Here is a 27,841-nt window from a genome sequence, read left to right as displayed (position 1 = left end):
ACCACTTTTGATCTGAATCAGGCGTACTATCAGATACCTCTTGCTGAGGAATCCAAGCATCTCACAGCTTTTGCTACTGACTGGAACCTCTATGAATTTGAGCGCGTGCCGTTTGGACTGGCAACGGGAGCTGCTGTTTTGACCCGGCTGCTGGATAACGTGTTGTCGGACATTAAATTCAAATTCGTTTATAATTATCTTGATGATTTGGTAATTTTTAGCGAAACTTTTGAAGAACACCTTGCTCATATCAATGAAGTCCTTGAAAGACTCCGTAAAGCAGGACTAACCCTTAAGGCTAGCAAAGTGACTTTCGCACAGCCTCAGATGTCCTTCCTAGGCCATATCGTGTCCGAGAAAGGTGTTTCGGTTGACCAATCTCGTACTGCAGCTATCCAAAATTTTCCTACTCCTAAAGATGTCAAAGCTGTCGCTAGGTTCGTTGGTATGGTCAATTTCTTCCGTAAATTTATCCCTAATTTCGCTGAAAGAGCAGCCCCATTAAATGCCTTGAGGAGAAAAGATGCTAAATTTGAGTGGGGTGATGCCCAACTTGAAGCTTTCTATGAGCTAAAATCTGCTTTATGTAATGCTCCTGTGCTGGCGATGCCAGATTTTTCTAAACGTTTCATTCTTCAAACCGATGCCTCTTCTACAGGTATATCTGGTGTTCTCCTTCAGGAATTTGAAGAGGGACGTCGTCCTATCTCTTATGCTTCGCGTAGTCTAAATCCTGCTGAACGCAACTATTCTATATATGAGTTAGAAGCCTTAGCTGTTGTTTTCTCCTTGGAGAAATTTAGAATGTATCTTGAACATCTACCTTTTGATCTTGAAACAGACAATCAGGCATTGAGTTGGGTACTGGCCAAGCCAAGAAGAACTGGTCGTCTTGCGCGTTGGGCAGTACGCATCTCAGCTTTTCAATTTGAAGCTCGTCATATTCGTGGAACTCAAAATGTCATTGCCGACACTCTTAGTAGAATGTTCTACCCTGGCAGTTCTGATCCTCAATTAGAATCCGCTGATCCCTCTCCTGAACAAGTTTCGGCCTTTGTTAATGTGGTTTTGACCAATTCCCCTGTCCTTTTCAAAGATATTTCTAAACATCAGGAAGACGATCCTGAATTGAAGGGTATTATTGACAGGATTAAATCTGGTGAACATGTCAAACCGTATGTCCTCAAAAATGGTGTTCTGTGTTGTCCTGCTCGTGGGCGCAGAGACCCCAAAATTGTTGTACCTTCTAATCTAGTCCCTGCTCTTTTCAAATATTTCCATGAATCCCCTGTTGGCGGACATCTTGGTGTATTTAAAACTAGGGAGAAAATTCGTAAGCATTTTATTTGGAAATCTATGGATGGTGAAATTCGCACAATGGTCAAATCTTGCAAAACCTGTAACATCAGTAAACCCGCTCCTAATACCCGCCTTGGTCTGTTGTCATCTGAGCAAGCTTCTCGCCCAATGGAGAGACTATTTATCGACTACATTGGACCATTCCCGCGTTCACGGACCGGCCATCGTTTCATACTTGTGTGTGTTGATGCGTTCTCGCGTTTTACATGGCTGTTCCCTACTCGCATGGCTAATGCTAGTACTACTATTTCTTGCTTAAAACAGATCTTTGCTTCATTTGGACCCTGTCAATTTTTAGTGAGTGATAATGCTAGAGCTTTTACATCTGTGCAATTCCGTAATTTCTGTTTTGATCTATCTATCTCTCATGTGACTACAACACCTTATTATCCCAGGCCTAATTATGCTGAAAGAGTTAATCGGAACCTAAGATCTGCTCTTATTGCATACCATTCTTCTGACCACTCAAAGTGGGATTCTTCACTTAATTGGCTATCGTTTGCTTTCAATACTGCTGTTCATGAAAGTCACAAGCAAACTCCTGCTTCATTGATGCTAGCGTTCACCCCTAATTCTCCACTTTCTAATCTGTGGTCCATTAACGATCTCCTGCCTGATGTCGCTAATCCAGAAACGATACGTGCTGCTTGGCATCGTGCGCGTAAAAATTTGAAGGTTTATTACGCTAAAGTTCAACGTAACTATATCACGGGCGAAGACCGCACAATCTGTCTGTGGGTGACCAGGTCTATGTAAAGACTCATCCCATTAGTAGTGCTGCGGACCATGTAATAAGCAAGTTATCCCCCAGATTTCGAGGTCCCTGCACAATTTTGAAATTTTTAACCCCTGTATCATTGTTAGTCAGTGATCCTGAAAGAAAGAGGATCAGCCGTGTGCATTTATCTCAGATAAAAATTCCCTAGTTATGAGATAATACTTTAGTAACTATTTTGTTTTGGGGTAGTGATAAGGAATTAGTTGTAAGCAAATTTTTAATTAGTGCGCACAATTTTTCGGGTTTTATAGTTTATGATTTAGTTAAGTCTCTTTAGTTGTAATGGAAAGGTCATTTATGATCATATTAGATATAATTTAGTATGTATTGTGGGGTAGAATTATGATCTTCGTAACTAGGGATTATTGTCAAATTGTGGAATCAGGGTAAACTCCGGTAGAGTTTTTGAGTTTCTTTAAACTATTTCCTAAATTTCATCTTAAGTTATCCATAGTGCTTGCTGGAATGGGGGGGCTAAGATAGTCCCAAACCTGTGGGGGAACCTCCCAAATGAAGGTCGAGGAGACACCGGTTAGGTGCCTCCAAGCTCTTGTCCACCAGGGTGGCTTTAGCTTCATATTCCCTGTCTGCTGCGGGTAAATTTCTGTTGCAGTGGTCGGAGGGGGATACCATCCCCATTTCTGCTGTCGTGCCTAGTGGAGAGGTACGTTATGTCTTGGGCCCTGCCGTTCTGCACTGCATTCCAGTGTCCTGAGGCACAGATGACAATTACTGTTCTTGCCTGACAACTTGACGTCCCTAATCCAAGAGGGAACCGTCTGCATGGTGGTGACCATCATCCCATGCCAAGATTCTGAATAATTACCAGACATACTCTGACGTGGCCATTAGTGGCACGTGATATCACCTATACTTGGACATGTCAATTTACAGCGCTGTAACCAGATATGACAATGACGCCAGTCCTGCTGGGCTGTGCGCAATCACCCAGTTTGAACTGTAATGTAGAGGCTGAAGACAGTGGCCGCGTCGTCAGTCACATCAACAGCAAGAACTCGTGGTGCTACAGTGTAAATAAAACAGAAAAACCAAGAACTCAATCCAAAAGATGTCTCTTATTTTGTGTTAAATTTTTTTTTCAGTGAACGTTTCATTTTTTTTAAAGAAAATAATTTCAGTGTGGTGTTTTATGAACATAACAACAAAAAAGAAAATTTTTTAAAAATCTCTTTAGTGTATATTTTACGTGGTTTCTGTTTCAACAAACATTGTTATATGTCCTTTGTTTTCAGTGACATTTTTCCTTTGTTTTTCAGTGTGTTTTTTTGGGTGTTTTGTTATTTTCTAAACTATGCTGTAACTGAACTGCTAAAATTGTGATCAAAATTTTTATTTTGGAGCGGTGCTCCAAATTAAAGGGGGGGAGTATGTTGTGATTATTGGGATTTGATTATTTGGACTCGGAAGACGGCGATAAATTATGTATGTAAAGGATTTATTCAATTGTTTGTTTTGGTTTTCCTCAGTATGTGAATTTTGGAATTGTTTAATTTGTTTGAAGTCGATATGATTTTAAAATTATTTGATTGTTATTGTAATTCTGGTGCATCCTGTACCACACGCGCCACATCGGCGTGGGAGATTTCCGGTTTCGTAAAGTTGCACAAATTTCGTAATTTTCTAAAGGCTTCCTAAATGTTCTTTGTCAGCACTATTTTTTCTGCGCTCCTATTGGAGAAAATAAAAGGAAATGTGATTGGTAGGTGAAGGAAAACATCGTACGCTCATTGGCCGTGGTAATATTTCATAATTTCCGGGGAGAAGCGTTGTCGCTGGAGCCTTGCTCTGCGAGGGCGTCTTTTCTGTTTGACCACTGAAGGGAACGGTCACCTTCCAAGGCACGGGTCTTCTTGGCCCCGCCATCCGGTAAGCACTGATTAATATTTTTTAACTTTTCTGGTATTCAGTTTCAGATGTAGTGTTTCATTTAATTTATCTTGCCGGAGCGTACCCGTGTTTCCTTCTGCTTCCAAATGTTATAATTATGACTTAGCCGTTTCGGTAAGTCGCCTCACTTTGTCAAGAGATAGTTCCCGTTTGTTGTTTTGTAAATTAAATGTTATACGCCTTTCGAAGTAATCTTTATAAGTAAATTTTTTTTCTCGGGACTATCTCATTCATTAATTCCGCTTCATCGTGGATTATTCATCTTTAGGTCGGGTACCCTTTCTCAGAAGTGTTTCTGAGGGGGCTACCCACTGAAGATGCTCTGCTCCAGGATTATACGTAAATTATTTTTCCTCCTTAGATGTATCTCTTCATTTTAGTATAACGTTACCTTCCTTTATTTATTTCGAACTGTTTTGGGTTTTTAAAGGTAACGCCACGACAGTGGAACGTCATGTGTGATGTTCCGGTGTAAAATAAATTTAATCACTAAATGCTACCCTCATGTAAATTGTAATGGTTGTTGAAATTATGCCGTCATTATTTTAATTGTATCTTGGTTATTGCTTTATATATGAAATCGAATCTAACTTGTTAAGTAAAGTTTAGGATTACATTGACTTCGCTTCTTCAGTGTTACCAATACCTTCCATCGCTTGGATATGGTTCCCAGCCGTTTCCCGGTTATCCTTTCTTAATAGTCATGTTGGTTAAACTGTTTGTTTATTTCCTGTGATTAATGTACTTGCAAATTTAATTTCGTACATGTTGACATGCCTAGTGTACAGTACCTTTGGTGAAAGCATTACGGTAGCAAACATTTTCTCTTCTTTAAACCTATTAATTGTAACCTTACCCTTTGGAGAGGTTGCAGTTTCTGATATTGTGTAGTTGCTATTACCTTCCCCCCTTTACTGTGTTTAGTGCTTTGTTTTATGTAACCACTTAGTGACCGGTTACATTACCGTAAGCCTATTTTTATTGTATATCCATGTCTTGGCTGGTATACCGTATAATCTCGAATACCACCCGCACTGTGTTTTCCAAAATATCACTTCCAAATTTGGGTGCGGGTCTTATTTAACATTTTGGGAAATTTATCTTTCCAAATGCGCATAAATCGGGCATCACCGCCAGCGCGGCTTGGGAACAATGCCCTCTCCACTCTCAGTATACGCTACTTCCGCGCTTGGCGTCAGTCTCACGCATGTCCTCCGAGTATCAACATGAATTCCACAAAGCGTCTGCAATCTTTTAGTGCGAGTGAGAAACTGAAAGTAGTTCGGGAAGCCTAAATTATTGGAAATTGTGACGCCGGTAGGAAATACGATATCGACAAGTCGTGTAATCGCAATTGTATTTTGATGGCATGGAATCGTATCCCTGAAGACCTCATATGGAAGAGCTTCAGGAAATGTAGCATTTCTAATGCTATGGATGGCAGCGATGATGACATTTTGTGGGAAGGTGATGGTGATGAAAGTTCCGAAGTTGGTACTGATGGCATACCTACCAAGTATTCCGGTTTTTCCGTAAAATGTACGGATGTTGAGTGTGTTTTACGGTTGTATGGACGAACGATGATATTGTACGGATTTTGAATATCCACGCTTGATTTCGCTTTCTGCAGTCAAATCAGATTTGTTTGACTTTCGATAGTAGCTGGTAATACGAGATGTAGTATTTGAAATTTGACCGATAAATGTATCGATAATCACATTATCTATTATCACCGTGCTTTTGTCACCTGTTCGACCTCAACTGCTACTTTATTCACTAAGATGTTCCCAAACAAGTATCAGGCTATGATTTTGAAGATAAGATATCCGTGAAAAGTAGCAGGCTGTGAATTTATATATAACAACTTCAGTAACTGTATCGTGGTTTGTAGCAGCTGTGAAAGGCTTTGTCTATGCATGGGTGTGAGTAACACTGGTGGTAGTTCTGAAACTCGTGGAATTGTGTGATGAATTTGTAAGCAATTTAGTATTGTTAGTGGTGTTCGTAATGAGTTCAACTAAGAAACCATATTATCAGTCTTTTAAGAAGGCATATTCTGCTTAATTTCCTTGTGTTATACGATCACAGAAAGTGTTCGCGGTGTTAAGTGGAAACAGACAAGCACTCATGAAGATGTAACCTTGTGTATTTAATTTCAGGGGTGATCATAACACATATTTGACTTGTATTAGTATTGTTTCTAATCTCCCCTGTTGCCATCCTTTTTCATTATGTCTCAAGACTTTACGACACATGGGTGTGTTAAAAATTTTCCGCTTTAGGATCATCCGGATTTCTCTTTTTGAAAGTTGGCGGGTATGTGATGATGATGATGATGAATGAACTCGTCTGATATCGTTCTGTAAATGTTTGTTTACTTTTATTTGTATTTTCTAATCATTTGATGTGTGTTAGTAAAGACTGTAAATAATTTTGACTTCACATTTTTTTTAAAATTTTGTTCTTTCAAAATAAGGGTGTGGGTCTTATTCGGTGGCGGGTGGAATTTGAGACTATATGGTATTTTATTTAACATTCGGGTGCCTAGAGTGTGTGAACTGTGTGAATTCGTAATTTTAATTCTATATTGGGATCTGGTATGCTCTTCCAAAGGAGTTAATTAGCTGATGTTTTCTCATCGACTGGTGTTAATGTTGATATCTTGGATTAGGTGGCATGCTTAATTAGATACTAAACTTAAAATTTTCCATACTGTATTACTTGGATGTGTAACTTAAATCATGATCATATTAATTTGTTCTCTAGTACCCAAACCTTTCATATTCTTTACCTATTCTTGTCTGCTCTTGTTTGTGATTTGTGTTTTGTGTAATCATTTTTTGCTGAATTATTTGTTCTAAAATTGGTAACCTGTGCGACTATTGTATTATTATTATGGGTTGTAGATTTGCATGAGATGCACGAGAAGTATTGCCTTATCTACTTGTTTGTGTTATTTTGCAGATTATGGAGAAAGGATTCATGACCTGAGGAGTTTTTCTTCTTTTGACCTTAATGGCATGGCTATTGTTCCTCTGTTTAGTGAATGTGTATTGTGATACTGTGGGTTTGGGTTGATGATTGTTGTATATGATTTGAGACATGCTGTCGAGGATGGTAATGGTCCTTTTAACCTTTGTGGGCTGGCACATGTACTCTGGTGGTCATTAATGTGGTGAGATATGGTTGTTGTTTAATTTGCTTATATTTATGATTGTTCAGGCACTTTGGTGAGGCTGTGCATCACCTTTTGAAATTTTACCTCGGAGTCCTAGTGGTGGATTAGAGTGTTATTTGTTTTGGTATGTCTGCAACTCATCTTAACAAATGTAACTTACTGTTACAATTATTCTTTACCTTATGTTTACCTACATAACCTGTAATCAGTAATTTAATTTCCTAAACAGTAAATTTCATCTTTAAATAACCTACCTGTTTATGGTGATTTACTCAATGGAAATTTTTAATATTTGTTGATATTTTTTATTTTACACCTTACCGTTCTGTGATATTTGCTGGATAAGTATGAGATTGTCTGGCAATTCCCAGTCGGTACTGCAGTCATCAAACTACTATTTGATTATGGGGTCTTTTAGTGGTGTTCCCTCCTTCTTCATACCATGGTTGAGAATCTTCGTTCGAACTACCTTATTCCCTGCCGTTTATGTTTTATTTACCACATTTTCCTCTGCAATTGGAGAGGTACCTGAGTTTGCTTGTAGCTGCAGGGTGAATCTGTTGATGTCACATATTTTTAGCCCAGGTTTTCCTGAGGTCCTTCAGGGACAACCAGTACTGTACAATGTACTGTTGTATATGCCTTTTGATCATCTGATTTGAGGTGTATTTCATAACCTTTTTAATTGGGTGTCTGATGGTGGTATTAATATTCTAGTTATTTCTGTGAAGTTGGTTGGTTATATGACTTTAGGTTTCGTTCCCCTTCTGAGCTTTCCTCTGTAATTATTACTGTCCTGTTTTTGCCACAGTGTTTATGGTGGTGTTATGATAAATTAATTCTTATTCCATCTTGTGTTATTCATTGTTTTGCTTGGTGAATATGTTGACAAACTAATCGCGATCCCACTATCTTTATAAGTACCAAGAGGTCTCCAACTGTTCGAACTGACATTACCCTTGCTTCAAATAATGATGATTAACCTTCCACCCCTGGATTTTGCAATTTTCATTAACTTTACCACTTCATTTATGACTGATCCCTTAGTGTAATTGTTCCATATCTTCATGCTCTTTTTCCTGGGTTATGTATAATTTAATATGTCGAACTGGACTATGGTGAAAATTTATTAATTAAACCGTTTTGGATCTGTATTTTGAGAGTTATCCATTTGATCTGTTCTGCTGATATATGATTTGTTTCAAGTTAAAAATTGTGTGCTCCTGAACTGTAATGCACTGATGGTACCTACTGAACTCATGAAAATGTATTATGAGATGCTGTGCTGAGGATTTGATTTCCTTTTTAAATTTGGTACAAGGTTCTCTAGTAATTGTTTATTGTTATGGGGTAGGACATAGTACATGTGAAGAATGTACGTCCTTATGTATGTTATATGTGGAATAGTGTCGCTTTCATTCTGTGTTCTATTGGGGCTGTTAAAGGAAAGGTTGTGTTCATGATGAGTATTGGGCTCATTGTTTTGGGGAAATGAGATCGTTTGTGAGATTTCTCTGTTCTTGTTAAACTTATGTGGGATTTTCTTGGAATCATATTTTTTACGTCTCCTCTGTACCAGCATGGGCAGCCTTGGGGTAAGCGCTGTTGCTTTCTGTCTGGTTTTAAGTTCCATTTAATTTTCGTTGGTGTATCAGAGGAGTTTGCCTTAATCGCCACTCTCTTGATCAGATGTGAAAAGCAAGTTTTGATATCACTCTAAAATGTAATAGTATTTTATGTTTCCTCTTACCTTCAAGATTGTATTTGTGGAATTTGTTTTGTACTAAAGTGTATTTGCTTAAACTTTTTGAGCTTAAGGCAAAGCTCTTGTCTAGCAACATGTAAAACTATATTTGTCAAAGAAAGTGTATATCGTAGTGTGTAGTGTGTCTAGATTTGGTGTACTAGCAAATTTGTTTAGGAAGTTAATTTGTGATGGTTCATGGTGTGGGTTACTGTAGTCACGTCCTAGTTCGTGAACCATGGACAACAGCTGAGTGGCCTATTAAGTGATCCTGAAAGTCGGGATACCAGTTGCTATGGAATGGGAGTGGACATCTCGGACATATTCAGAGTCATGGCCCTCCTTGTGTTCAGGCGGCTTGGACTATACAATTCACCGGTGGTCCATAACCCGTTAGAGGAGAGATCCTCACTTGGACTATGTGCAAGTGGGGTAGCATCCTGCTTCATAAATTTACCAAGCTCAGAATTTTTTTTTTTTTTTTGCTATGGGCTTTACGTCGCACCGACACAGACAGGTCTTATGGCGACGATGGGATAGGGAAGGCCTAGGAGTTGGAAGGAAGCGGCCGTGGCCTTAATTAAGGTACAGACCTAGCATTTGCCTGGTGTGAAAATGGGAAACCACGCAGAATATTTTAAGCAAGCCTCGGACCTATGGGAGTAACGGAGTCCCACTCCCATATGACAGGCGAGGGATTCCTTGGAAACAACTTGGCAAACGAAATGGAATTCGATGGGGAGCTATCAATATTAATGGGGCTTATGGAAAAAAGAAAGTAGAACTGGCTGAGTCAGCAAAGAGGATGCATCTGGATGTGCTAGGGAGTAAGTGATATTCGGGTAAGGAGAGATAACGAGGAAGAGATAGGAGATTATAAAGTGTACTTGACGGGTGTTAGAAAGGGAAGGGCAGAGTCTGGGGTAGGGCTCTTTATCAGGAATACCAGTGCACGCAACATAGTTTCTGTTAGGCACGTAAATGAGCGAATGATGTGGGTAGATTTGGCAGTTGGAGGAATTAGGACTAGAATTGTTTCCGTGTATTCACCATGTGAGGGTGCAGATGAGGATGAAGTTGACAAGTTTTATGGAGCATTGAGTGACATCGTGGTCAGGGTCAACAGCAAGGATAGAATAGTGCTAATGGGCGATTTCAATGTGAGAGTTGGGAATAGAACTGAAGGATACGAAAGGGTGATTGGTAAATGTGGGGAAGATATGGAAGCTAATGGGAATGGGAAGCATTTGCTGGACTTCTGTGCTAGTATGGGTTTAGCAGTTACGAATACATTCTTCAAGCATAAGGCTATTCATCGCTACACATGGGAGGCTAGAGGTAGCAGATCCATAATAGACTGTATCTTAACCGACTTTGAATTCAGGAAATCTGTTAGGAATGTACGAGTTTTTTTTAGGGATTTTTCGATGATACAGACCACTATCTTATCTGTAGTGAACTAATTATCTCTAGGCCTAGGGTAGAGAAAGTGAAATCTGTCTGCAAACAAATAAGGGTAGAAAATCTCCAGGACGAGGAAATTAGACAGAAGTACATGGATATGATTAGTGAGAAATTTCAAACATTGGACAGTAAGCAGTTTCAGGATATAGAAAGTGAATGGGTGGCATACAGGGATGCTGTAGTAGAAACAGCAAGGGAATGCCTAGGAACAACTGTGTGTAAAGATGGGAAAAGGCGAACATCTTGGTGGAATGATGAAGTGAGAGCAGCTTGTAAGCGTATAAAGAAGGCTTATCAGAAATGGCTCCAAACAAGGGCCGAGGCAAACAGGGATGTGTACGTAGATGAAAGAAACAGTGCGAAACAAATAGTTGCTGAATCCAAAAAGAAGTCGTGGGAAGATTTTGGTAATAACCTGGAAAGGCTAGGTCAAGCAGCAGGGAAACCTTTCTGGACAGCAATAAAGAATCTTAGGAAGGGAGGGAAAAAGGTAATGAACAGTGTTTTGAGTAATTCAGGTGAATTCATAATAGATTCCTGGGAATCACTGGAGAGGTGGAGGGTATATCTTGAACATCTCAATGTAAAAGGAAATCATTCTGGTGGTGTTGCAAACAGCCAAGCTCATGGGAAGGAGGGGCTTGAAGAAGTGAAAAGGATGGTAAATAAACTCCATTGTCATAAAGCAGCAGGAATAGATGATATTAGACCTGAAATGGTGAAGTATAGTGGGAAGGCAGGGATGAAATGGCTTCACAAAGTTGTAAAATTAGCATGGAGTGTTGGTAATGTACCTTCAGATTGGACAAAAGCAGTAATTGCACCTATCTATAAGCAAGGGAACAGGAAGGATTGCAACAACTATCGAGGTATCTCATTGATTAGTATACCAGGCAAAGTATTCACTGGCATCTTGGAAGGGAGGGTGCGATCAGTCGTTGAGAGGAAGTTGGATGAAAACCATTGTGGTTTCAGACCATAGAGAGGCTGTCAGGATCAGATTTTCAGTATGTGCCAGGTAAGTGAAAAATGCTACGAGAGGAATAGGCAGTTGTGTTTATGTTTCGTAGATCTAGAGAAAGCATATGACAGGGTACCAAGGGAAAAATTGTTCGCTATACTGGGGTACTATGGAATTAAAGGTAGATTATTAAATTCAATCAAAGGCATTTATGTTGACAATTGGGCTTCAGTGAGAATTGATGGTAGAATGAGTTCTTGGTTCAGGGTACTTACAGTGGTTAGACAGCTTCGCTGTTCGTAGTTTACATGAATCATCTGCTGAAAGATATAAAATGGCAGGGAGGGATTCAGTTAGGTGGAAATGTAGTAAGCAGTCTGGCCTATGCTGACGACTTGATTTTAATGGCAGACTGTGCCAAAAGCCTGCAGTCTAATATCTTGGAACTTGAAAAGAGGTACAATGAGTATGGTATGAAAATTAGCCTCTTGAAGACTAAATTGATGTCTATAGGTAAGAAATTCAACAGAACTGAATGTCAGATTGGTGATACAAACCTAGAACAAATCGATAATTTCGAGTATTTAGGTTGTGTGTTCTCCCAGGATGGTAATATAGTAAGAGAGATTGAATCAAGGTGTCGTAAAGCTAATGCAGTGAACTTGCAGTTGCGATCAACGGTATTCTGTAAGAAGGAAGTCAGCTCCCAGACGAAACTATCTTTACACTGGTTTCTTTTCAGACCAACTTTGCTTTACGGGAGCGAAGGCTGGGTGGACTCAGGATATCTTAGTAACGGACATGAAAGTAGCAAGAATGATTGCTGGTACAAACAGGTGGGAACAATGGCAGGAGGGTACTCGGAATGAGGAGATAAAGATAATTTAGGAATGAACTCTATGGATGAAGCTGTACGCATAAACCGGCTTCGGTGGTGGGGTCATGTGAGGCGAATGGAAGAGGATAGGTTACCTAGGAGAATAATGGACTCTGTTATGGAGGGTAAGAGAAGTAGAGGTAGTCCAAGACAACGATGATTAGAGTCGGTTTCTAACGATTTAAAGGTAAGAGGTATAGAACTAAACGAGGCCACAACACTAATTGCAAATCGAGGATTGTGGCGACGTTTAGTAAATTCACAGAGGCTTGCAGACTGAACGCTGAAAGGCATAACAGTCTATAATGATAATGTTTGTATGTATGTATGTATGTATGTATGTATGTATGTATGTAAGTTAATTTGTATTGCCGATTTTGTAAATAATGTTTTGAAAACAAGAGATCACTGTTGGCTTTTTGGAAAACCACTACCTTTGCACCTCCATGGCCATTGGTAAGGTTTCCCAGTTCCCTTTCCACTCTCCTGGTTTATTATCATCAATTTGCCCCTACTGATATTTACCTGTGTTGTTATCGGCGGACTTCCGCGTAGTTCATCAGATGTTTTATTGTGTGTGTAGTGTTTTAGGTACCCTTTAACTGCACTTACTTTCCTCCCTTTAACTGTGTCCTGCGTACCCGCTGAAGTACTAGTACGCAGAGCAATCGCGTGGTTGCGAAAGAAAGAAAAGTGAACGGTGATCGTGCTTAACCTAACTCTGCGTTAAGTTTGAAAGTCGTATATCGTTTTGAATTTTGTTTCTACCCATCAGGATGGCTCGTGCTGTTCTTAATCCTTTCCATTTAAGAAAGGCAGAACTGATTTACAAGTTAAAAATACGCAAAATGAATTCTATAGGCAACGTCAGACATGACACTAGTCTGTTGAAACGGTCGCTTGATTTGCCGATAACCATACCCGAGTTAACGACGGACGAGTTGTGGGAGTCTTTGGCCGTGGTTAAAGATAGGTTAGCTGAATTTAAGGCCATGTCCTTTTGTGCTTCTGAGCCCTCGCATGGCCAATTAGCGCGGGTTAAGGCGCAGTTACTACAGTACCTGGACAGAATTAGGGTTTTGTTGTCTCTCGAATTGCCGGAAGTTGAGCGGCAGGAATGTCAAGCCTTACTAGTACAGTTTTCGAGAATTTTCGACAGAATTAGTGGTTTGCTTGAAGGGAATAATTTGAATAACACAGATTCTGAAGTTCAAGTGTCTATCCCATCTGAAATGTGTGAAAGTGTTAACTCTGGTGCTGCATCTGTTGCTGCTCAAGTGCGCAGTCTGACATCTAGTGCTGGTGATATTCAGGAGTCTCAGGTGACTAATTCTCGCTTGGGATCTTCTGTTTCATTGTCTGGAACTAGGACACCTGTAAGTCATTCAAATGATCTATCTTCTTTGCATGTCGGTACCTGTATCAATTTTCCTGTGGTAACTGGTAATTCTGTGGTGGCTCAGTGTCTGCCCTCTATTCTTACTCAGCCCGGTTCTGATGCAATGGTGCAAAACCATGCCCCTGTTTTAGCGCCACCGGTATCAAGTGCTCCTTTAGGTTGCATAACCCCTACTCAAGTGGTTAATGCCCCGATGGCCTCTCAGATTAGTGAAAACTTTTCATAAATGAGATTGTCTGCGCCCGTAATGTTACAGGCTAACGCTAGTCCTAACCCAACCTGTACTCCGTCCTTTTCACAAGGGCACCCGAATCAAAGGTACGATGCCTCAGTAACCCCTCTGGACCACTCTAAGCCTTCCCAGGCACCCCCTACACCTGCTTTTCCCCAGAGTTTCTCTAACCTGGCTCACCCGTTGACTACTGTATTTAAGGGAGTCTCCAAATTTTCAGCTAACTCCGTTGATAAGGTTATTTCCTTCCTTCGGTTCCTGATCCTTATGGAAAACCATCTTCAGGGCTGCCGACAGTGTGGTTCAAACCCACTATCTCCCGGATGCGAGCTCACAGCTGCGCGCCCCTAACCGCACGGCCAACTTGCCTGGAAAATTTATGGTCCCACGAGAGAAAATGGAATGTGAATTAAGAGGATAACAGCGGACCTCTACTCATAACTGACAGGTTCACTAATGCCGTATGCAAGAGACGCCTAAAATTCTATGGCCATATCTATAGAATGGACAGCGACAGACACACCAAAAGATTATTTTAAGTAATCAACTCAAAGAAGGTCAAAATACACTGGCTAGAAGAAACTTTTTTTTTTTGCTAGTGGCTTTACGTCGCACTGACATAGATAAGTCTTATGACAACGATGGGAAAGAAAAGGCCTAGGAATGGGAAGGAAGCAGCTGTGGCCTTAATTAAGGTGCCTGGTGTGAAAATGGAAAACCACAGAAAACCATCTTCAGGGCTGTCGACAGTGGGATTCTAACCCACTATCTCCCAGATGCAAGCTCACAGCCACAAGCCTCTAACCGCACGGCCAACTCGCCCAGTAAGAAGAAACTAAGGCAGACCTCCAAGAAATGAATATCATGGACGACATCATAGAAGATTGTGGAGCTCTTAACACAATAGTAGCGAAGCACAAATTTGTGAAGAAATCTAAAAAATAAAACTGGTAGGAAGTGGTCCACTGAACACAAGATGCAACACAATGCATTCATGAAGAGATTTTGGGAGGATAAGAAGGTGAAAATCATCAGGCCAATGAACAAGTTCAAACATGCTTCTGAATGGGCATAACGAAGAAATAATAATAATAATAATAATAATAATAATAATAATAATAATAATAATAATAATAATAATAATAATGAGCTAACCAAATGTGCTACAACGAGTAGGGCAAGATAGCAGAGTAACAGTGTCACTAGCTTCTCATCAAGGCAGCAGCAGGAGCAGCAGCAGCAGCAGCAGTGGCAGTTTAAATCCCATTCAAGACAAATTACATTTTTTAATTACACCCCTGTGGTCGACATTCACATGATCCCATGGCTATGATCAAGATATGAAGTCATGTAAGACTACAAGTTTGCTTGTACTACTTTCTTCTGATTGTTTTTTCTTATCTGTCTTTTGCAACTCTAATAAGATGTAGATAGTGTGTTATGATTTAATTTTAAGACAACAAAATTACTTGATAACTGTAATCTCAAGATAATTTAAAGATAAGATAATCTCAAGATAAAACATATCAATGCATGAAGATACTTCAATTGTACAAAGCTGCAAAAATCTTTCTGAAAGAAAAGAAGATATGTTTCTTTAATAATTTGCTTTAGAAATCCCAAATTTGTGAACTTGTAAGATACGTGTTTTCCACACAACAATAGTTTACCAATAAGGATGTAAACTTACTTGGCTGGTCCCTGATCAGGAGAGGCATAGAAGAACAAGTCAAGGAGTTCAATGTTCTGCATTAGAGAAACGCAGAGCTGGTTGAGTAATACAACTAACCTCTTCTCTACTTCAACAGGAAATACCTCTCCAGTACAAGATGCCAAAAGTTTTAGTAGAGGTCGTAAGAATGGTTCATGAACAAGAAGTTGGTGGCGAGACTGACTCACAAGCAACTCATAGAGCTTAAGCTGTTCAAGGCGAAGAGCATTGCTATACCTGAAACATATAAAAGAGTGCTTTATTACATATTCTAATTACTTGCTTCTTGGTATACAACTCAAATAGTCACTTTCCCCTGCCCCAGAAAAAATTTAGGCACAATGACAGAAGAAAACGGCGATTTTGAAAAAATTAGCTGAAAATATTTCTATCTGAACAATATATTTAATAATTATAATATCAAATTGAACCTTTTTTGCTAGTGGTTCAACGACACAGAAACACATGAAAGGCTCTCAGCTACACAAGGATGGGTAAGGGCTGGGATTGGAAAGATAGCAGCCTTGGATTTCATTACAGCCTTAGGATTTGCCCGATGTGAAAATAAGAAACCACAGAACACAACCTTTAAGGCTCTTGACAGTGGGATTTAAACCGGTCATCTCCCAAATGCAAGCTCACAGCTATGTGATCCAATCCATGTAGCCAACTTACTCTGCCAAAATGGTCACACCTGGTCCCTATACAGATGACTTGGACTTCTATGGTGAAAACAGTAAGTTAAAATTAATTATTACAACAACTACCATAGTTCTGTACTTCTGTCGAGTTTCACAGAGTTGTTAAGAGGACAGATAAGCTTACATGTTAACACAAGAGGTATCTCTTAACCTTCTACTCTCTACTATTTAATGTTACATTAATACATCAAAGATTTTTTGGCGAGAGAAGGATGGGAAAGGGCTGGGATTAGGAAGGTAGCAGCCAAGGCCTTAATTAAGGAACAGCCCCAGCATTTGCCTGCTGTGAAAACGGGAATCCACAGAAAACCATCTTCAGAGCTACGGATGGTGGGATTCGAATCCACTATCTCCCGAATGCAAACTCGCAGCTCTCATTTTCTTTATTATCATCTTTAAAATCGTACTAACTCACGTCATTTGTAGGTGACAATGGGATAGATGGGATAGAAGTGGTCTAGAACCGAAAAAGAAGTGCCCATATGTCCCAAATTCAAGCTTATAACTTTTAACCATGACACATAAGTGCTAATGAATACTATGTCAGTAAGTCATATATGTTTCAGTGGAATATTGGTGATTGTGTTGTATTTTATGTTTTTCTAACTGGTAATTAAGGCTGAAGATGACCCGGTTTATAGGGTCGAAACTAGTCCCTTACATCTAATAAAGATATTTGGTATTTAATCAAATGGTACTGAATAGGTAGACCTCCCTTCTTTTATTTGTCAGAAGAGCGACTACTCAGCAAAGTGGGAGACAATGTCAAAAGGAGATAGGAGTTAACTTAAAGTATTCTGAATTAAAAGTTATGCAAATAAATTACACTCAAGATGGTAAAATTTGTGCTAAAAGGCTACATGGTACTAATGTAGTTCCAGCTAACTCATTCCTGGTTGACAGTGTTTAGCCCCAGTGTGCTAAGTTGGGCTCATCAGTTGGTAAATAGCACATCCAAGACGCATGGCTAGTGCATACCGTGGAGGCCACTGCATAGGCTACTTGCAGCCACCGTCAGTGCCAATGCACTATGATAGACTTTGTCTCATTTCCAAAAATTGATGCCTGCCTAGCCATACCGAAAAAAGTACAAACTCAACAAAAAATATCTATCAACATAATATACAGCCAAGAATTTACACAACAACATGAATACAAAACAAAAATTTTAAAATTCATAAAAAGAACCAAGAAAAATTAAACAAATCACTCTACACACAACTTTATCCAAGATCTTTTAATAGCACTGACATGACATTCACAATCAAACTATTAGACAAAAGGCCTAAAACAATGCATCCAATATGACCACAATACGAGTCCTACGACAGACCTAATAGAAAATGAAACTAGAGTATAACAAACCAGTAAATAAACCGAGATATGGATAGCAGACCAGGGGCGTAGCCAGGGGGGGGTTACTGGGGGTTAGAACCCCCCCCATTGAACTTTCACAAAAAGAAAATAAATAGAAACTGACAGTAAACAATAAACTTCTTTTATGTGACCAAGATAAACTCCCTGCAATCTACTGCTTGTTGAGAGTGTTTGCCACCCTACCTGTCACCACTGCAGCCAGTGAGAGATCATTTTCAACATTAAGACCTCAGAAATACCACAAGTGAAAGTCGACGCAACGGGTTGGCTCCCTTGAACATTCACAGAGACATAGTTGTAAAACCAACAGATGTGTTAAATTTATTTTCTAGGAAGCCTCGAAAATTAGATTTTAGATTGTAAACTGAACATACCGTTTGAGATAAAACTGCTGACCTCGATCATATTGTTCTTGTTCTGTATTTTAAAGTAAGAATTTTGTAGTGTATTGCAATCTGAATATCACATACAGTAATTCACTCTTGTATCAGTATCCTTATGACAGTCATGCATGCGCGTACCAGACACGCACAAGCACTTTCATTATGTTATATCTTAATTTTGTAACTGTAACCCCCCCCCCATTGGCCGATCCTGGCTACGCTACTGTAGCAGACACAGGTGTGTTCTGGCCCTGGAATGTTCAGTAATCAATTACTTCCTACTCTCCTAGCATGGGAAACATGAACTGGAATTTCCAAACTAGTTCTCAATTTCCGTACATTGGCATGAATCACGAAGATGAGATTAGTCCGTGGTTTGCAACTAGTGGAAACCGTAGATAAACCGGGGGGGGGGGGGGAGGGGGGAGGGGGGAATATGAGATTTTTTTTTTTCCAAGTTTTCGTTCTAATTATCAGGGAGAGAAAATCACGCGAGGCGGGAAAATTACGCAAGTAAATGCGGTATGCTATTATCACAGGGTGATATAAAAAAATTACTGTACATTGAGGTAAAATTAGCCTCTTGAAAAATATGTGGAATGTCCATTTTAAGAATCTTCGTGAAGGTTCAAATGCTCTAATGTACGAAGATTGTTATTTTCAACCAATGGGCTATGAAAAGAGACACATTGACAAAACAAAATGATTTTTATCACTAAAAGTTTAGTAGGTTCATACTTATTTTTCCACACAATCACCAAAACAATTTAGGCATTTCTTGCATCATGACACCAGCTTTCCGATGCCCTCTGAAAAAGAAGTCTGCCGCCAGGAGGTATGTGCGTAAACAAGGAGCTGTATATCAAGTCATTATACGTAAGGATCTTTATATAGAATTCTAACACTGTTTAAGTCCATTCATTGCACATCGTTCCCTACTACTCTCAAGAGTTCCTCAGCAAACATAGATCTTCTGTACTTCATTACTTCTCCTATTTATCTGGGGTAACTCCCTGCAACTTTTATCTGTTTCCAAGGATAAAAATCTGAGGAAACATCATACTGCATCACCAAATAAAAAACAATCAGCATCACATGAGGTCGCAAAGGATGGTTTTTAGCTTCCAGAAGATTTGCAAATGTTGGTGGTATGTTTTAAAGTATTCATAGTAAGGAACTATACTTCAAGTTCCTGAACTTCTGCATCCTACCTGATATGTTAGTTATCTAATTAGAAATTAAGAAATCATTTAAATTACCATTTAAATTTACAAAGTTATTATTGAACTGATAATTGATTATTGATCTAAACTGCTCTCACCTTCCAGTGTGAATGCTCCATGCAAAAAGTCTGTCCAGAAGATTTTCACTCAGTAAGTACTCAAGACAGGGTGACTGAGACTGTTGGTTGTCTGCCTCCACAGCTCTTAGTTCCAAGAGTAGTAATGTTAACATCTGGTCAAGATGGTTAACAACACCCAATACATCATCCTGAATTGGGTATCCTACAGGTGGCTGGAAAAGGTTGACAATATTAGTCTTGTTGAGATCTAATACATCAGATTGATTTTAAAGATGCACACAGATATATTCTTTTCATGGGTTTCATCTAGAAGACCTGGTATTCCTAAGATGAACAGAGGATTTAATACAATAATGAGACAAAAGATCAATAGAATTTTGTAACTGTAACTGTAATATACCTGTAATGCATAATGATGAAATATTTATACATAAAATCCAAAACAAAACAGTCAAAACTCCATACAGAACTTTGTTAAAGATTCCATCCTCAATTTGCACTTCAAAACATGGTACCTTTTACAGAGTTTACCACATTTTCTGCATTTACTGTTGCTGCATGGAACATGATGAAACCCATTGACAGAGTCCAGTTACTAAATGTCTTAGTGCATAACCTCCCTGGGTCCACTCCTGGTTAGTCACTGCATCACTCAGGTAGAACTCCTCTCATAAGTTGTCCTTTCACTGAAGTTCCTCCATGAGGTCCTTATATGGCGGAGTGGCTGCGAGCAAAATCTTCAGACACAACTCTTTCTCGTTAGCACATAAACAAAGCTGCAGATGAGTGGCGAAGTGCTCTCTTTAGAAAAGATGATTTTAGGCTCTCTATCCTCTTCATTTGTGCCTTGTTAAGATGCACACGCATATTTTCCAGATCATATGTCATTACTGGGCTGATTTTTAAATGATGTTGAGATGTTGAATGTCGCCTATTGCTTTCGTAGCAGCATTGATGATGATGATGATGATGATGATGATGATGATGATGATGATGATGATGATGCTTGCTGTTTAAAAGGGCCTAACATCTAGGTCAACGGACCCTAATGGTACGGAATGAGATGAAATTTTAAATATTGTAATGAGATGAAATGTTATGACAATTTAAAAATACATAATCCTCCAGTGACCAGAATTCGAAAACGTGAGGACGATGAATGAATGGATGGATATGAAGTTAAAACAATCAGTGGATCCGACCCGCAAAGCCCCAAATTCCCAGAAACTAGCGTTAAACAATAGTATTACTGACCAAGGGACTGCTTCTAAAGCACAATACTGAATCGATGATATTTGTAGCCGAAACGGATCCAAAATCCAAGTCATCGGCCCCTCATAATGGTACTTATCGCTAGGAAAATAGAACCATGCTATTTGTCATGTTGCAGTACTAATCAAAAGTAGTGTAGACTCGCGGTATTCCACACATTATGGTACTACTCACAGGTAATGAAATTCGCACATGTAACACAAACCTATGGCGTTCCTCACAAAAGTGGACTCACCACAGGGACTCACACTATCCCATGGTGTTCCTCACATAGTGGGTACTAAACATAGGCAAGGCAGAACCATGGTGTTGCTCATCCCATGGTGTTGCTTATATAAGAGTACAAATCACAGGTACTATAAAATGCACCCTGAGCCACACACTGCCACTACTAATCTCAAACCTATTTTGTACCTAACATAGTGGTACTACACACAAGAGAAAGCAACCCATGGTGTTCCCTGCGTGATGGTACTAATCACAAGTAGTCTCATGGTTCTAATCTGATCATTCCTTGGTCGCCCCTTTTAGTTGCCTCTTACGACAGGCAGGGGACACCGTGGGTGTATTCTTCGTCTGTGTCCCCCACCCACAGGGGGTTGTGTGTATGGTCCGTGAGAGGTATTTTATTTCCCTCAAGTCACCCGGCAAGCTAGTTAGGACCCCCTATCCGCCACCTGGGACGCGCCACGTGGGAGTATCATCTCTCCCCCTGCTATGCCAGCGTAGTAGGTTCGCGGTGTAGCCGTAGCCGCATTTAACAGTTCCTTAACATGGAATGTGACTCCCAAGTATGTAAAATGTGTTTCAGACTTTAATTGCCTGTTGTCAAAGTAAAAGGATCCACATTTGCCTCCTCTTCTGAAAGTCACAGAAACAGTCTTTTGTTTATTTATTCTTAATTTAGTTATTTCTGCCCATTTAATCACTCAGTTAAAGCTTGTAGATCTGACTCCGATGGGGAAGGTAAGGCTACATCGGCATACATGAGCAATTTGACATTTCTTGACTATACAGTGGACTAAGTGGACTAAGAGGATCATCTTGGAGAACCCCAATAGTTTGGGAGACTGGGTTTGATTTTGCAACACCATCACTAATTTCAATCCAATTGTTGGTGAGCAGGTTTTCGATGAGTGGAAGAAGGTAGAAACCCAGTCCTGTAATCTTCTGCAATTTCTTTAGAAACATTGATCTGTCAATAGTAGCAGGGATTTCTATAGAACACTTTCCCGCCTTGTCAATACTTTACATATTTTATTATACCTAATTCCCGTACATGTTTCGAGAGCCAATTACACACTTCTTCAGCAGTGCCAAAACATCAGTAATCTTTGGACTTGGTACATTGTTACAAATATACTTATCAACACAACAATTATATATAAATCTTGAAATTTTTAAAATATTTATTTTCTAGTAAACTATAAGAAATAGTCCGACATACGGGTTAGCCAAATTTATACAGGTATTCTTAAGAAAGCATTTTAAATTCTCAATGGAGGCAATAGTTGGTATTACAAGCGGTTTCTGTAATAGAACAAAGTTTATTGAAATGAAGGAAAATTACACATTCATAGTCTCGACATTAAAGACATGTATTCCAACATCCCCATATCTAAAACAATAAGGCCCGGTTTCTTCAACAAATGTTAAGTGTTAACTCTGCTGTTAAGGAGACTCAACACATAATTTAACAAAATGGTTGTCTCATCAAGAATTGTTAACTCTAACAAATTGTTAATACTTTTGTTAAATTAACCTGGCAACAGCCCTGTGTTAAACCTCTTTTAACAACTGCTAACATTTCAAAATGGAGGCATGTGGAAGACATAAGTTTGCAACTTTACTGCTGTATGAGGACTATTTATAAACTGAAGAAGGCAAAGGACGACCCATACTAAGAAATAACTACTTTCTAGAGTTTTCAGAAGATATATTTCTAGTTACCAAAGCCATAATGAACAAGATACTGGACGATATTGAAAACAGGTTAGAGTTTCCAACAGTGAGGAGGCAGCATCCACTTCGGACAACATGGAGGTGATAGAACACTAAAATGCGAACAAATTTTACTCAAACATGTCAGGTCTGCAACCTAATAATTTCAAAAAATTTTATGAATCCCCCGATTATAGTGCAACATTTATATACTTGAAGAGTTGCGACCCCGATAACTGGAGCGGTGGCCGATTGATCTTCGTACTTGTCTCCGAACCGCCACGACGTGAGTTTGAGTACCGCTGTAGACATACTTTTTAATACAAATTAAATCATCGTTTCAGGGAATGTGAAGGTAAAATCCGAATAAAATGAATAACCAAATTGCAGTGGAACTTTATTTTCTACCTCAAAATAATACCCGGCAGTAACTGTGAGAACGTTTAGGCCCATATTAAATTTCAGGTAGAAAATAAACTGTACTGCAATTTGTGTAATATTTTTGTTCCAACGTTTATCTTAACGTTCCCTCAAATATTAATTTAATCATCTTCTTCTTCTTCTTTACTTGTTTACCCTCCAAGGTCGGTTTTCCTTCGAACTCAGCGAGGGTTCGGAAACAAAAGCGTGTTGACTTAAACCCTTATACACGAGTTACCGTTGAGTGTCTTCCCACAGATACATTGAAGCTCGGTGAAATCGGTTGACCGCAGGGTCTGGCCTCTACTTGTTAGATATTATGCTTGAGATGCTTTTCATGTAATTGTAGGCGACTATGTTCATGAGTGCAAGAAAAAGTGTGTAGAATCCTGCAAAGAATTCCTGCTGCCACTGCAGCATTAACAAGGCATTACATTTTTTTCCCCGCAATAATACCCGAAAACCATTCAAAACACATCAATTATCACATTTTCCTGGTGATAAGAATATAAGAATAGGCTATATCAAATGTTGTGATATAACAGTCCGTTCTTTCATTTTTTAAGCACATTCGCATAATTTTAAATTAAAATTAAATGAAATAAAAACTCGCATTCATCATAACGCTTTTGTCGTTTACGTCTTATCGGTCTCCGCTAACCATAACCTATAATAATGTCAACCATGTGTCTGTGTGACAAAATACTATTTCAACACACCACTAGAAGCGCTTTATGTGAAGAAACAAAAGACGCTCACTGCCAAACGCGCTCAGAAATCTCACTGAAATGTGTTAATTTGTCTTTAACAACTGTTTCGTAACAAATGTTGGAAATGTGCTCGTGAAACAGGGCACTTTTAAACAAAGTGTTAGAACATTTGTTAAGTAAAATTTAACATACAGTTGAAGAAACCAGGCCTAAATATTGTTAGAAGGAAGTTAACAGAACATAACAGTTTAAGTTAAATAGAGATTGAAGAATTTATCAAGTTGTTAGCATACATGATAGAGAACAATTATTTTGGATTTAACAACAAAATATACAAATAGGAAAAGGGGTTGGCTATGGATGTCCGGCGTATGGTATTTATTTACATGGACTATTTGGAATCAAATAAAATAATTGAGAAAATTAAAGAATTAATCAAATGGTTGAGATATATGGACGACATTTTCATTATTATAGATGAAAAAGAAATAGGTGTGGTAGTATTAAGAAGGGTGAATGAAATAGACAATGATATAAAATTTACAATGGAGTCAGAGGTAGGAGGATCGCTGAACTACTAAGACGTCAAAATAACAAGAAATGGTAGGGAATTACAGTACCAGGATTTTTGAAAAGAAACGACCACTAGCACTATTATTAGGAAGGGCTCCAACCATCCAGGGTAGCAGAAGAAGGCAACATTTTACAGTATGATCGGCAGGGCCCTTAAATTTCCCTTAAAAAGACAAGCTTTCGAAAAAGAGATGATGACTATATATGAGATCGCAAAGAGAAATGGATACACGAAGAGCACGTTAATAAACAGAGATCAACTTTGGAAAAAGAATAGAAAGAAAGGAAGAATGTAGCAGTAATAACATTCCACAACAGACACTAATACGGAATAAAAAAGATCTTTAGCAAAAAGGGCATTGACATTTCGTTTAAGACAAACAACAATAATAAGATAATTTTATTCAATTCACATAAGGTAAATAGGTCCAGTAGGTTCAATAAATCAGGAGTATACTGCATCAAGTGCCAAAGTTGTGGAAAGAAATATATCGGACAATCAGGGAGGAGTTTGGAGACGAGATACAAGGAGCACATGAATGCAATAAGACAAAAAGGTTCTCAGCAATGGATGAACACATGGAAGAATACAATCATAACTTTATGGAAATACTGCATGACAACAAAAGGAAAATTAACAGACGCTCTAAAGAAAATAAGTATATACTGTATATTGACCAGAGAGTAGCCTCCATGGCTCAGACGGCTGCACGTCGGCCTTTGACCGCTGGATACCGTGGTTCAAATCCTGGTCACTCCATGTGAGATTTGTGCTGGACAAAGCGGAGTCGGGACAGGTTTTTCTCCGGGTACTCCTGTTTTCCCTGTCATCTTTCATTCCAGCAACACTCTCCATTATCATTTCATACCATCTATCAGTCATTAACAAATCACTTTGGGAGTGGCGACCCCATCGTACAAATAGCCTATATATGTTTCATTCATTACATCCCTGACCCAGTCACTGGCTGAAAAACAGGTTCTAGGTTTTCATTTTTCATTCATTGACCAGAGAAGCAATAATGAAAATAATTTAAATGAACCGCTGAATGAAGAAAATACGATGTACAGATTAGCATACAATCATACAAGGAAGAAGGAGAGAAAGAGAGAGCGAAATAAACAGTTCCGGTCGTTGCCACGCCCCCCCCCCCCCCTCCCATACATTACGTAACCGGCAGCACAGCGACAAGTAGCAGCGTGCCTTGTAAGGTCATTGACAGCAAGCAAAGAGCAAGAACATGTTTGTTTGATTCAGACTAGTGTAATAATATTTGGCTCGTGGATAAATTTGGTAACCAGATGAAATTAAATAAATTTCTCTAATCATCTGAGATGTCCTTTTCATAAATTATGTCACTAAAGTTGGTTTGTTGTTTGTTTATTTAAAGGAATTTGACAGTTAAAGGGCTAGCAAGGTCATTACGTAACCGGCAGCATAGAAGCAGCTCGCCCCGTAAGGTCATTGACAGCAAGCGAGGGCATATTTATTGTTTGGTTCAGACCAATGTTATGCCACTGAATTTATGGATAAATTTAGTTGAAACTGGAGTTAGTAAAATAAATTCCCCAGTCATCTGAGTTGTCTTTTTCGCAAAAATGTCTCTAAAGATGGTTTGTTGGTTTATTTTAAAGGAATTGGACGGTTAAGATGGCTAGCATGGTTGGACAGGATTAAGAGGATGAAATTCCGATTTATATGAGAGATATTTCAGAAATATAGCAGTAATTATTGGAATAAATAAGGTAATGGAATTACAGATTAAAAATTTAAATATAATATTTTCCTTTGAGGACTTAAGGAAAGGAGAAATTTTCAAGAAGAGAGCAGAAAATATTTTAAGTTCAACATAGTGACTAACTAAATAGGTATTATTTATTTATTTATTTATTTATTTATTTATTATTTATTTATTTGTTTATTTGTTTGTTTGTTTATTTATTTATTTATTTATTTATTTATTTATTTATTTATTTATTTATTTATTTATTTATTTATTTATTTATTTAGAAAACAAAATCTATTTCAAGTGTTTTATTAAATGACAAAATAACTGTAAATTTAGACACAAAGAAACATTTTATTTCTTTTTAGATGTAAATAAGGACGTAAGTTCAAAGAGCAGAGCAGATTTAAAATTGTAGCATATAGTGACTAATTTAATAGATATTCATTTATGATTTGAAAATTTCTATTTTGAAGTCTGTAATAAATTGACATAGTAAGTAAGTAAAAGTTGAAACACAAAGAAATATTTTAACAATTTCAAGATTTATATATAATTGTTGTGTTGATAAGTATATTTGTAACAATGTACCAAGTCCAAAGATTATTGATGTTTTGGCACCGCTGAAGAAGAGAGTAAATGGCTCTCAAAACATGTATGGGAATTAGATATAATAAAATATGTAAAGTATTGAGAAGGCAGGAAAGTGTTCTATAGAAATTTGAACATAAGTCAATATGGACAGGATTAACCAACATGGTGAATATAATCAATGTGGCAGGGAAACGGATGGTGGGAAGACCAAGAACCCACTAGATAGACATTGTACAGATGAACACTGCAGATCGGGTAAGGACACTGTAGGACGTCATTAACAGAACGTATCTCAATAAGACAGAATGGAAGAGGCTCGCTTATAGTACCCGGGAAACTGGAAATGTAAAATGATGATGATGATGATGATGATTGACTCTACAACTTCTTTGTTTGTTTGTTTTTTTGCTAGGGGCTTTACGTCGCACCGACACAGATAGGTCTTATAGCGACGATGGGATAGGAATGGCCTAGGAGTTGGAAGGAAGCGGCCGTGGCCTTAATTAAGGTACAGCCCCAGCATTTGCCTGGTGTGAAAATGGGAAACCACGGAAAACCATCATCAGGGCTGCCGACAGTGGGATTCGAACCCCCTATCTCCCGGATGCAAGCTCACAGCCGCGCGCCTCTACGCGCACGGCCAACTCGCCCGGTCTCTACAACTTCTATAATATCTGCTGTTGCAATAATGAAAAGCAGTGGATTAAGAGGATCACCTTGGAGAACCCCAACAGTTTGGTGATTGGGTTTGATTTTGCAACACCATCACTAATTTCAATCCAATTGTTGGTGAACAGGTTTTCGATGAGTGGAAGAAGGTAGAAACCCAGTCCTGTAATCTTCTGCAATTTCTTTAGAAATATTGTGGTGTCAATAGTTTCAAAAGCCTTAGAAAAATCAATGAAGACTGCATGTAGTTTCTCTCTTGGCTGTGACAAAGCCTCCTCTATATCATCTTGAAGGCACTGGACAGCTTGAAGTGTCTACTTGCCACACTTCAAACCGAATTGAGTGTCTGGCAGTTTGTCTTCAAGGGATTTCTTAAGGTGCTTTCACACCAACAGAGTTAGTATTTTTTAAAAAGTGCACTCCAGTGTAATTCCTCTGTAAGAATTTGGATCTGGTGTGTTGCCTTTTCCTTTATTCAACAGTTTAGATGTTGATTTTTTTCAGCTATCAGGTTTTCCTTTTTTCTTTTTTCTTTTTTTTTTTTTTCTTTTTTTTTTCTA

The 27,841-nt window shown here is 38.7% G+C and overlaps 1 protein-coding gene across 3 annotated transcripts in view; it reads right to left on the bottom strand.

Moving 5' to 3' along the window:
- LOC136866081 (FHIP family protein GK23746) overlaps window positions 1-27,841 on the bottom strand; it is a 607,505-nt gene that overhangs the window by 539,141 nt on the left and 40,523 nt on the right. For all 3 annotated transcript variants that reach the window (XM_067142738.2, XM_067142740.2, XM_067142741.2), the window contains exons 3-4: window positions 19,394-19,587; window positions 15,591-15,848 (exon numbers count right to left, since the gene is read on the bottom strand). In XM_067142738.2, the coding sequence (XP_066998839.2) occupies window positions 15,591-15,848; window positions 19,394-19,587 (452 nt within the window). The remainder of the gene's footprint in view (window positions 1-15,590; window positions 15,849-19,393; window positions 19,588-27,841) is intronic.

The sequence above is a fragment of the Anabrus simplex genome, chromosome 3, assembly GCF_040414725.1.
Source record: "Anabrus simplex isolate iqAnaSimp1 chromosome 3, ASM4041472v1, whole genome shotgun sequence".
Taxonomy (NCBI): domain Eukaryota; kingdom Metazoa; phylum Arthropoda; class Insecta; order Orthoptera; family Tettigoniidae; genus Anabrus; species Anabrus simplex.
Note: the sequence above shows the minus strand (reverse complement) of the source record. Positions and strands in the feature narration are given on the sequence as shown.